This window comes from Berghia stephanieae, chromosome 15 (assembly GCF_034508935.2).
Source record: "Berghia stephanieae isolate SIO BIC M18660-M18661 chromosome 15, UCSD_Bste_1.3, whole genome shotgun sequence".
Taxonomy (NCBI): domain Eukaryota; kingdom Metazoa; phylum Mollusca; class Gastropoda; order Nudibranchia; family Aeolidiidae; genus Berghia; species Berghia stephanieae.
Genome location: NC_088374.1, coordinates 12,214,333 through 12,227,075, shown reverse-complemented (window position 1 = coordinate 12,227,075; position 12,743 = coordinate 12,214,333). Strand labels below are relative to the sequence as shown.

The following is a 12,743-nucleotide window of genomic DNA, read 5'->3' as shown; positions in this document are numbered from 1 at the left end:
TGTGTGTGAGTGTGTGTGTGTGTGTGTGAGAGAGAGAGAGAGAGAGAGAGAGAGAGAGAGAGAGAGAGAGAGAGAGAGAGAGAGAAAGTGAGGAGAAAGAAACAAGGGGGGGGGGGCACACACAATTAACAAAATGTACAACTCAGCGTCTTCTATGTTAAACTCAATCTCTAAAATATCTCAGATCTTATTAGTACTAGCCTACTATAGATCTAGAAATCTCAAGTGTCACTGATGGTTGTCTATAACATGTGGGAACAGATCTCCACTCAATACTAAAATGAAAAAGACTAAATTTCAACAAAGAGTCACTGATGAGTGTCTACAACACATGGCCCAATAAAAATAAAAACAAAACAAAGGGTACACACACACAGGTGCCCGGTTTAATTAGGCCTCCCCTTCCCTCCCTCCCCCTCTAGTCTAGCCAGGCGAAACTGGCAGCCAGCCAAGGAGCGTGTTGCTAACACGGGCTAACAAATCACTAGGCAAGTGTGGTACGTGCCACGCGAAGGGAGTTGACCCTTCTAGTCGTAGCTCCTCTTTCTAGGATACAATTTAATACAATGTCACGAGCTCTCATTGGTTGATTTGAGAGGTCAGGTCACGGTGCGTCTAAATTTAGTAACAAAACATGATTCCGATCTAAATTTATCCTCGAACATGGCAATAGTGACCCACAATGCACCATGATAGCGTCAATGGCCGCTCCCTGACTGTCCCTGCCTTTGTTTACAATATTATTATGAATTCATTCACTTTCGGACCTCACTTCATCGCATTACAAGTTGATTTTGATGAACTTTGGTAATTCTTCACTCTATTCAAGTCACAGAATACCCAGTTTACAAGGTAAGCAAAAGAAATACACCATATTTTAATTTATTGCTTATTTTTATAACTAAACATGCCTTGTGTGTTTGTTCGACTGTGCATCAGTATCAGCTGACAAACACACTCGTTGTTATTTATTGCAAGTTAACTTTATTTTATGAAAAATAACAGGGCCAAACAATAATACAATACTACTCCCCCCCCCCTCCCCAAGCAAAATCAGCCCTCCATGTCAGGCGATAGAACCTAGACCTGATCAGATGTTTCAAGGTTCGATTCCCATCGGGCGGAAAATACTCACTCCCTTTGTCAAGATCAAGAGGGTTCGTGAAGTTCGTGCGACTCACAAGAAGAAAAGACATTCTCAGTCTCAGGATCAGGATCCTTTTTAAAAAAATACTTTTCATTCAGTTATTGTAATTATTTTTATTTTGGCTGATACTGCATACATCGTCCACACTTTTCAATTTTTTTTTCTCTTTGGAGGGGGGCGGGGGGGGGGGGGGATTTATATCGGAAAATTGGGTTTGGTATGTCATGTTCGAGAGAGTGATAGAGGGGGAGAGAAAGAGAGAGTAAATATCTATGATAGATAATGATAAGATCTGTAGTGGTAGCAGTTTTATTAGTGTTTGAAATGTCTAGGATAATGATAATGACAATGTTAGATAATTTTTTTTTCCAAATTATTTTATTATTATTATTATTATTATTATTATTATTATTATTATTATTATTATTATTATTGCTGTTGTTGTTGTTTTAAACTTTAGCAATGGCATTGGCATGTACCATTTTCACTGCAGTGAATTTAATTTAATTTTTTGTTTTCATCGACAGCTAACATGAAAGAATTCAGTTGACTGTACTGGTGCCCTGACAATCAATAAAGATGCTGGCTCAAGGGCTATTCTGGAAAGGTGTGTTGAGGCCCTCCTGTGGCAAACTGATCAACCAGCAAACCATCATATGGGCCAGCACAACAGAGTGTCTGCATGTACTTTTTGACACTGGTTAGTAATGTTTCCAAATCTCCATAGCGCCTTTACATTTTTGATTAATGATCAATAAAGTAAATACTCATTTTTCTAAATCAAAATGACAAAACATCATTTGAAATGAATTACTACTGAATTTATTAACTTAATAACAGAAAATTGTTTGTCGCCAAGAGTTCTGTTCTGTGGATGTAAAAACAATGAAATTTCAACTGTGTTGGTGTGAATGATGACCATTTTATTTATTGGTCTTTCTTTGACAGATGCATTTTATAATATATTTCCAAAAATTGCTATGAAATATCTCTTTTTTTTTTTTTTTTTTCCAACCAGAGCAAGATCAACCCTCTTTGTGGAACTACGGTACTAAAAAAGCGGTGGCAAACAAGTGATGTTGATTTTTCCTGCGAAAGAAATTTTTTTCCAAGGGGTTTGGGAAAGCAAATTGCTTTTTATTCTGAGCTATATCTATTTGCATCATTTAGCTGTTTTATTGTCTAAAATATAATTGATTTTGCAGTTCATCATTTAGCTGTTTTATTGTCTAAAATATAATTGATTTTGCAGTTAAAATTGACTAGATATCTAATTTTATATGACTTGTCTCTCAAACAGCATTGAAAAATGAGGGTAGCGCGCCATATCATATTTTACGAAATCATATTTCGAGAATTTTTGATATATCTAGAAATCTCTCTATAATCTATTGTATACAGTAAATAATTAGTTTTTGTGATTGCAATAATGAATTCATAAGATGTAAATCATATTTGACCTCAAAATTATTTTATCTCTGAATACGGAAAAAAATTCAATTTTATCAGGGCTGAGAATCTTCCGCCTAAAGGCGGATTTCCGCCTAAATGGTGGATTATCTCCGCCCATCACCATCACTATTCCACCTTTTAAAAAGGCTCACCACAACCACTACATCAACATCCCTATCACCACTACTTTTACAACCACCACCTGTACTACAACAACCATCACATCATCATTCCTATCACCATTACTACTACAACCACCACCACATCGTCATCCCTACCACCACCACCACCACATCATCATCCCCACCACCACTACTACTAACTACAACCACGACCACCACATCATCATCCCTACCACCACTACAGCGACAACCACTACTACTACAACTACCATCACATCATCATCCCTACCACCACTACTACAACAACCACCACCACATCATCATTCCTACTACCAATACAAATACATCCTCCACCACCACATCATCCCAACTATCACTACTACAACAACCCAACATCATCCCTACCACAACTATTACAATCACCATCATTCCCAACACCTCTACAGCTACAACCACCATATCATCATCCCTATCACGACCCTACTACAACCACCATCACATCATCATCCTTACCGCCATCTTTTCTTACTACTACTACAATATGTTGTAATTACACTCTCAACTTTTGAAATTCCTCCAAGTGGTGTCAGAAAATATTGCGAGACATTTTTAATTGCATCTCAGTAAAATTTTAATGAAATTCAAATTTATATGTTATCGTCGCATAGATAGGTCTTGAACTCCATTTTTGTGACCAATCATTCTCACCCCTGAACCATGATGACATCATCACCATCTCTACCACAACTACCACCACTACGACAGCAACTATCACATTATCATCAGTAACACCATCTCCTCAACCACATCATCACTGCCCTCATTGTAATCAGTACCACCTCTAGTGCAAGCACCACTATCACATCATCTTCCTGGTGGGATCTTTTGACTTGCATGGATCAGAGTTGCTTTCTGCCTTTGTCTTGGCTTGATCCTTTTCCTGGCCGGATTCATTGGCAGGGAGGGAAACAATTAAATGTATAGTCGTTTTTGGGAGATGATATGTTTGTCCTCGTATATCATCTCTCTTTTGTGTGACGTTAGATTTGTTCTAAATTTTGTATTTCTCTCATAAGGATTCTGTGCTTGTGTCTTGGTGAGACTTTTAGGTGACCTCAAACTAACTACATTAATAGTTTGATCTTGGCGTCCGTTTGTGAGCCTTATTTGAACCAGTCACTTTTTCTCCGGTGCTTTGATCTTACTTAAATCTATATTTTTTACAGCCCCATATATATTTTAAGTGCCACTGAAATGACCTCCAAACATATACACGTACACACACAAATCAATTAAGTTCCCTCAGTTCTTAAGTCTCGTTAATTTTTCACTTTCATTTTTCTGTACTCATCACTACATTCACTTTGAGATCTCTCTCTCTCTCTCTCTCTCTCTCTCTCTCTCTCTCTCTCTCTCTCTCTTTCTCTGTTTCTCTCTCTGTCTCTTTCTCTGTTTCTCTCTCTCTGTCTCTTTCTCTCTCTCTCTCTCTCTCTCACTCACACACACACACACACACACACACTAATCAGTAAAGTGCACCCAGTTCTTTAGCCTCAAGTTTTCAATTTTCATCTTCATGTACTTAACAATGATACACACACACACACACACACACACACACACACACACACACACACACAGAGGATTCAATTAAAATGTTAATTTCCTGGCAATTGCCAACATGAAACATACGTTAACTTAATATTTACGATTAACAAATACAGCACATACACACCTAACAATAAAGTGCACTCAGTACTTTTAATCTCGGTTAGTTTTTCACTTTAATCCCTCTGTACCTATCACTATATTCACTTTGAGCAGTCTGTCTCTCTCTCTCTCTCTCTCGCTCTCCTTCTCTCTCTCTCTCTCTCTCTCTCTCTCACTGTCTCTCTCTCACTCACACAAACACACACACCTGGGTGGGGTTCCTGATCTCCCATAGTGGGCTATGCTATGTCTTCTATCCCCTTATATCTGTTTTCCAACATGCTTTCTGTCTTTGTCTTGGAATGAGAATACTTGGTTTTTTCCTGGCCCTGGCCAGAATCCTAACTGAAGGGAAACAGTCAAATGCACAGTTATTGTTTTGGGAGATGATATTTTTTTCCTTGTAAATCATCTCTCTGTTATGTATTATTATATTTGTTATTTTGAATGTATAATGTAAGCCTTTGAGTGTATTCCTCTTTGTGCCCAGATGAGACTTATAGGTGATCTCAAACTAAGTACATTGGTGATATGCTCTTCGAATCTACATCTGATCCCTTTTTGTTCCGTTCCCCTATGTCTTACTTTTTCTTGGGTGCTTTAATTGTTATTCTAGAACTTTTTACTATCCCATTTTCTTCCTTTTTACTGATGCTGATATGACCTTAATGTGTTGCAAGCGCCGTAAACCCTTACAAACAAAACACAAACACACACTATCTTTCCTTCTGTCAGACAAACCTAAATCTATAAAGTGGATCATATCCTTTTCACATCAGCCATCATTCTCTCTTTTCACGTTCACGTATACACCTTATCATCACCACCACCACCACCACTACCATCATCATCATCATCATCATCACTGCCACTACTACTACAACCACCACCATCGCCACACCATCATTTCATGAAGCACCACCATTACTACAACCACCTCCACCACATCATCATCATCATCATCATTGCCACCACCACTATGACATCATCACAACACTATCACCATTAAAACAACAATCACTACCACATCCTTACCACCACTACTACAACCTCCTCCAACACAACAATATCACCACCACCACTTCTGCAACCACCACAACCACATACATTATCATTACTGCCACCACTACAACAGCCACCATCATATCATTATTACCACCACACCTACCATTCATTTTAATATTTTATACGTCATAAATTGGTTTTGGAACTTTACTTGATTTGAAACAAGTGGTATTAGGATGATTATAGATCTCAATTATATTTTGTTTGCAGAAATTCCTGTTTAAGCATTGACATTGTTCGGAATTGTTTCTGAAATTTACGTGAGCCAAATTTTAAGTTGGCGTCTCTGGTCAACTTGAATCTGTGAATACGGGAGATGTATGTGGCGACTACCACTACTACTACAACCAACATCACATCATCATCCTTACCACAACTACTGCAACTACCACCACATCATTACCCTACCACTACCATTACTACAACCACCATGTTATAATTACACTTTCAGTTTTTGAAATTCCTCCGAGTGATGTCAGAAATTGCTGGGAGACACATTTTGGATTGCATCACAATAAATTTTAATGAAATTTAAATTTATAGATTATTTTTGCATGGATGGTTCTTGATCTAAGCGCTGACAAAATTTCCTCCTTTTTAGTGACCAGTCATTCTCACCCCTGTTTATAGTATTTTTTTTTTTTTTAGGGGTATGCGTTAGCGAATCGATTATAAATTTTTTAGACTTAGATTGATTTATAAAATTTTCTTGTTTTCTTGTTCTATAATGGTCATATTTTGAAAGTTTGATGGATCATTTCTTTTACTTGTCTGCAAAATCAGTCTTAATGTCAAATTATAAACTGGGTGGGGTTCCTGACCTCCCATAGTGGGCAGGGAGGTATATACTTTGTCTTCTATCCCCCTATGTCTATTTTCCAACATGCTTTCTGTCTTTGTCTTGGAATGAGATTACTTGGTTTTGTCCTGGCCCTGGCCGGATACCCTGGCTGGGAGGGAAACAGTCAAATGTAAGTTAGTTTTGGGAGATGAAATTTTTTTTCCTTGTAAATCATCTCTCTGATATGCACTGTATTATGTATTATATATATTTTATTAGTAAACATTTGAGCGTATTCCTCTTAGTGGGGACCTGTGCCTGTGTCTGGATAAGACTTTTAGGTGATCTCAGACTAAGTACTTTGATAGTGTGCTCTTGGAATCTACATCTGTTCCCTATTTGAACCAATTCCCCTTTGTCTTACCTTTTCTTGGGTGCTTTAATTGTAATTCTAGAACTTTTTACTATCCCATTTTCTTCCTTTTTACTGGCACTGATATGACCTTAATGTGTTGCAAGTGCCGTAAAACCCTTAAAAAAACAACAAAAAAAACAATCAAATTATAAAAAAAGTTTGCGCTTTCTCAAATCTCCGATTTATGTCATTTTCTGAATTTCTAGCAATCCTATCTTAGTCATTTTCCTTTAGATCATCTTCAAATTTATTCAGAATCTTTTCTATGATGTGTTTTACATCATGATGGAAGTTTTTGGGGGTAAATTAATATTTAGCAATTTTATAAAATTTTTAATTCATTTTTTTTCTGTCGATACGCGCCAAATTTTCAGTCGAAATCAAATAAAAATTCTAAAAATTTTATTTTCCAGACTATTGATAAATTCTTCCATCACGATATAGCTATTTATGTGAGAAACATTGTGTTTAAATTTGAAAGAAATTTATATGCTAGTTTTTGGTGCATCTATGTTAGAAATTTTAGGGTTTTATGTCTAATTTTAGCCTATAATGCCCCTTAAAAATAAAAAAAAAAACATTCCGAGGTTTTTTTTTGGTGTTTAACATCAAATTATACATCACATTATTAGTTTATGAGATTTAATTGATGAATTTTATAAATATAAAGCATATTTGATCGCTAAATTAATTTTTTTGTAAAAAACTGATATCGTTCAATTTTTCCGCAAATTTTTTCTTAGGGGTTAGTGAATCGATCAGAATTTTTTCAGAATTTGATTAATTTACAAAATTTTACTGTTTTCTTGTTCCATATTGAATATACTTTGAAATTTTGATGGATGTTTGCCTTTGTTTGTCTGCATAATTAGCTTTATTATCAAATTAAAGAAAAATTTTGCGTTTTCTCAAAATTCCATTTTGCATCATTTTCTGATTTTCTAACATTCATATCTGGATTGTTTTCCATCAGATTGTCTTCAAATTTGATCAGAATCTTTCTTATGATGTGTTTTGCATCATGACGTAGGGGTTTTTGGGTAAACTAAAATTAAGCAGTTTTATGAATTTTTAAATTGAATTTTTACTGTAATTCCGCACCAAATTTTCAGCCGAAATCGAAAAAAAAATTCTTAAAAAAGCTCAATCTTTACGTAATGATGTAGCTGTTGTTGTAAGAAACATTGTGTCTAAATTTTGAAGAGTTCTATTCGTTGGTTTTTGCTGCATTACTGTAAGAAATTTTGGGATTTTTGGTCTATTTTAACCTATTTTTGTCTCACTATGTCTAAAAAAATTTTTTTTTTTTTTGGCTTTTTTTGGTGTTAATCATCAAATTAGACCTACCACCTGAAAATAACGAGGGAATAGCAATATTAGCATTACAATCAAAAATGGATTTTTGACTACAGGTCCCCCCTTAATACTGTTCTCTAGGCATTCCATCTAAATCACATTGAGTTAATACCGTCGCCTAGGCATTCCATATAAACCACATTGAGTTAATACCATTCTCTAGGCATTCTATCTAAACCACATTGAATTAATACTGTCCTTTAGGTATTCCATCTAAATCACATTGAGATATTACCGTTCTCTAGGCATTCCATCTAAATCACATCAAGTTAATACTGTCGACTAGGCATTTCACTTAAATTCAGTTGAGGCAATAACGTTCTCTAGGCATTCCATCTAAATCACATTGTTAATACCGTTCCCTAGGCATTTCATCTAAACCACATTGAATTAATACCATTCTCTAGGCATTCCATCTAAATCACATTGATTTAATACCGTCGCCTAGGCATTCCATCTAAACCACATTGAGTTAATACCGTTCTCTAGGCATTCCATCTAAACCACATTGAATTAATACTGTCCTTTAGGTATTCCATCTAAATCACATTGAGATATTACCGTTCTCTAGGCATTCCATCTAAATCACATAGAGATATTACCGTACTCTAGGCATTCCATCTAAATCACATTGAGATATTACCATACTCTAGGTATTCCATCTAAATCACATTGAGATATTACCGTTCTCTAGGTATTCCATCTAAATCACATTGAGATATTTCCGTTCTCTCGGCATTCCATCTTAATGACATTTAGATATTACCGTACTCTAGGCATTCCATCTAAAACACATTGAGATATTATCGTTCTCCAGGCATTCCATCTAAATTACATTATGATAATTTCGTCCTCTAAGCATTCCATGTAAATCACTTTTAGTTAACACCGTCCTCTAGGCGTTCCATCTATATCCCACTGAGTTAATACCGTCTTCTAGGCATTCAGCCCAACCCCATTTAATACCCTTGTAAAGTGGCAGGTCACATTCTGAATTTAAAATTTATTTTCTTTATCTGGTTCAATATACCATAATGTTTAATAAACGGTCTCTAAATATATTCCCTTTATTCATCCTTAAAGGGGATTTATTTTCTTTAAGATCTATTCCAAGGGAAGACTGAAATAACCAAGGCGTCAGCCACAGTACAGCGTGCAAAGTGAGCTAAGGCTAGGTGACTTTCTCAAGGTGGGTAGTCAAACTCGATACCTACGACCCAAAACACCTAGTCATAGGCTATGTGGTCTAGTGGTATGACACTCACTTTTGGATTGGAAGGCCCTTGGTTCGAGCCTCGCTCGGCGCATATTTGTGTCCTTGGAAAAGACACTGTACTCACATTATCTCACCGTACTCAGGTGTAAAGTGAGTACCTGGTCTTTGTCGGAAAAAAAATGTATTATCGCCTAACAGGCGTCATGTTTCGTTTTTGTTTTTTTTTTACGTGTTGATGTTGTCAGGGACCATTTGTAAAGCGCTTTGAGCACGTTTGGTTGATATTGTGATATATAAAAGCTCTCGTTTTTAAATAAACTTTCGAAAGGTAGGGAAACAATCCTTTCACTTTTCAGGTCCTCACTCTTGGAAATCTCTAATATCACGCTTGAGGTTTTCTGATTCATTATTTATAATTAGAATTTAAAAAACGCCTTCCGCTACTTATAATATCTTAACTTATCTTATTAAAGGCTTAATATAGGAAATATACTTTAAATGCTTTTACAATAGTTAATAATGACAATATCTCATATAGCTTGTATTCTATTATTCACAGACTGTCTTACACAAATTTGAATGTAAGGAAAAAATATTTCAATAGGACAATGTAAAGTCGAAAATGACAGTCATAGAAAACTGAAGTTATTGCACCATTAGATACCGTGACCTAGGGATTCCATTTAAATCAACATTCATATCACGACTTTTTACGTTTAAATACTCACATTTGAAAATATGAATCATAATTCGTGGTAGTATTTTGTTGTTACATATCCTTGTTACCTTGTAGAACTGTCATTGTAAAGCGGTTAGAGTTTGGGTTAGAGAGAGAACCGCTCTATAAAAAAGGTATTCATCATCGACATCATCATCATTATTATTATTATTATTATTATTATTATTATTATTATTATTATTATTATTATTATTATTATTATTATTATTAAATAACAGTTGTTTTTTTTTCCAGATTGACCAACCGCAGTACCCGGATCTCAATAGATCTGTTCAGTATTATGTGGATGTTGTCTCCGAGATTGACCCAAATGTCGACAAAACAAAGGCCATGAGAGATGCCAAAGCGGTCATGAATCTCATGAAAAATCTTAAAGAGGTATGAGATGCGATTGTATATATGAATGTACATATATATATATATATATATATATATATATATATAATATATATATATATATATATATATATATATATATATATATATATATATATATATAAAATCTTAATATTTACCCCAATGTTGGAGTCAGTCTACATCGATGTTTCAGGCCTGTGTATTACATGAGTTTGGTTTGTTGTGTGTGGTTGCTTGTTGAAGTGGTTACGTTGGTTTGTAGTTGATTAATAGGTGCTTCCGTCGATGTGGACAACTATTGTACATCTCATTTTTCGTGTTGAGTGTGGCTTCATGAGGGTGTTTGATTACAGTATATTTCTCTTCCAGGCATAAGCTACATTGTTTTGATGATGGTGTCTATCCTGTTGCTTGAGATATAATTTTTCATGAAATGTTGTGGTCTAGTTTGTTGTCTTTTAATTTCCAAATCTGTTAAATGAGTTTTGTGGATGTTTTTTTTTTTTTGTTAGTGTTTCTAAATGTTGAGGTGTGGATGTTGTATCTTGTTTTGAAATTATTTTCCGTTATTCCTACGTATTTTTATTGCTTGCTTGTTTTAGTTTCGGTGACTGTGGCTTGGTAAATTAAACTTGATTTTAAACATTGTTTGTTTAGCGTGCAATCTTCCTTATTTCTGCAGTTGCATTTTCTGGTGCGTGGGTTTTGCTCTTGTCGGTGGTTTACTAATATTTTTTTTGTCGTGGCTTGAAATTATTTGTTCTATGTTGCGCATACACGAGTAGCTTATTTTTATGGTATTCCTGTTAATAATTTTATGTAGTTTGTGATTTTTTGGAAAGTTTGTATCAATTAACTTCAGGCACATGTCGAGCACTATTCGTACCATATTTGTATCCAACACGATTCAATATATATATGTATGCATGTATGTACCATGTATGTATGTATGCATGTATGTATGTATGTATGTATGTATGTATGTATGTATGTATGTATGTATGTATGTATGTATGTATGTATGTATGTATGTATGTATGTATGTGTGTGTATGTATGTATGTATGTATGTATGTTTGTATGTATGTATGTATGTATGTATGTATGTATGTATGTATGTATGTATGCATACATGTAGGGTAGGTGAGTATTAATTAGTACATTGATTGGCTTACTATTTACTTCTGATACCTGTCGAAAATACTTATATTGATTTCATAATTCTTTCAGAAATTTATTAATGGATATGACAGATACCACAATATTGATCTAACTATAAACCCAACCACCATCGAGGCTATGAACAAAGACTACGACCAGGTAAATATTGATTTTTTGCCTTAAAGTGAAATACGCCAAAAGAATATAATATAACAGCACATAAAACTATGTGTAATTTTTAATGTTTATAATCCGATTGATACATACACACATATATATATATATATATATATTATATATATATATATATATATATATATATATATATATATATATATATATACACTGTCCTTCAATGCCTTAAGCATATCTCGGTAATAGAACACAATTAATCTTGGTTGATGTCAATTGATTTACCATTGAACTACAGTCTCCCACAAGACTGTCCTAGGTCCAGTGTACTATGCCCCTTCAGCACGCCATTGGGCCCCATGGAGTGAATTATCTCATGTATGCCGATGGTACGATGGTACGCAGCTGTATAAGTCTGTCGTCCAGTCTAGCATGCATATGGCTTCGCTTCATGTGGAACAGTGCTGTTTGTCGATGCGGCGCTGGAGTCATGAGGAATAAAATGAAATGTATAATGTGGTACACCGTATTTTCAGGAAGACTGGTATACATAGTATGTCTATTTTAAACAGCCGCGTCTCTCTAACAGATAGAGCAAAACTTGGTTTTGTACTGGACGACTCTTTAAGTCTAGAACACCACGTTAACCAGATGGTTAGGACCATGAATTTTGAATTAAACAGATTGCCAAGAATGAAATGGATTTCCCCATCCAACCAACTTAAATAAGTTGTTTGTGCTCCCATTCTTTTACGCCCCGACTATTGTAATTCGCTGTTGGTGGGCCTTCCTGACAAGAAAGTTGACACACTCCAAAAGGTACAGACCAGGGTGGCCAGAATGGTTCTGGGCATTATTCCACACGACAAAACAATTGTAAAAGCTATGCCCAGAACAATACATTGGCTGCCCGTTCGAGCCATAATCGAATACAAAACTGCCCTTTTTTCTTACAACGCACTAAATTCCCGATCTCCGAGCTACATTCAAGAACTTGTGGTCCCATACTCCCCGATTCGTCAGCTTAAGTCATCGGAGATCCAGCTACTACAATTGTCAAAACATGGCTTACTAATTTCAGCGATATATCT

At 35.3% G+C, this 12,743-nt stretch overlaps 1 protein-coding gene and 1 long non-coding RNA gene across 4 annotated transcripts in view; both read left to right on the top strand.

The window, feature by feature from the left end:
* Positions 1 to 12,743, top strand: part of LOC144960311 (neprilysin-like) — a 115,933-nt gene that overhangs the window by 37,330 nt on the left and 65,860 nt on the right. For all 3 annotated transcript variants that reach the window (XM_078893367.1, XM_078893368.1, XM_078893366.1), the window contains 2 exons: positions 10,238 to 10,381; positions 11,590 to 11,679. In XM_078893367.1, the coding sequence (XP_078749493.1) occupies positions 10,238 to 10,381; positions 11,590 to 11,679 (234 nt within the window). The remainder of the gene's footprint in view (positions 1 to 10,237; positions 10,382 to 11,589; positions 11,680 to 12,743) is intronic.
* LOC144960312 (uncharacterized) lies at positions 680 to 9,231 on the top strand. The gene is made up of 4 exons (XR_013642835.1): positions 680 to 852; positions 1,675 to 1,847; positions 2,166 to 2,220; positions 9,132 to 9,231. It is a non-coding gene; the product is annotated as an uncharacterized LOC144960312 (long non-coding RNA).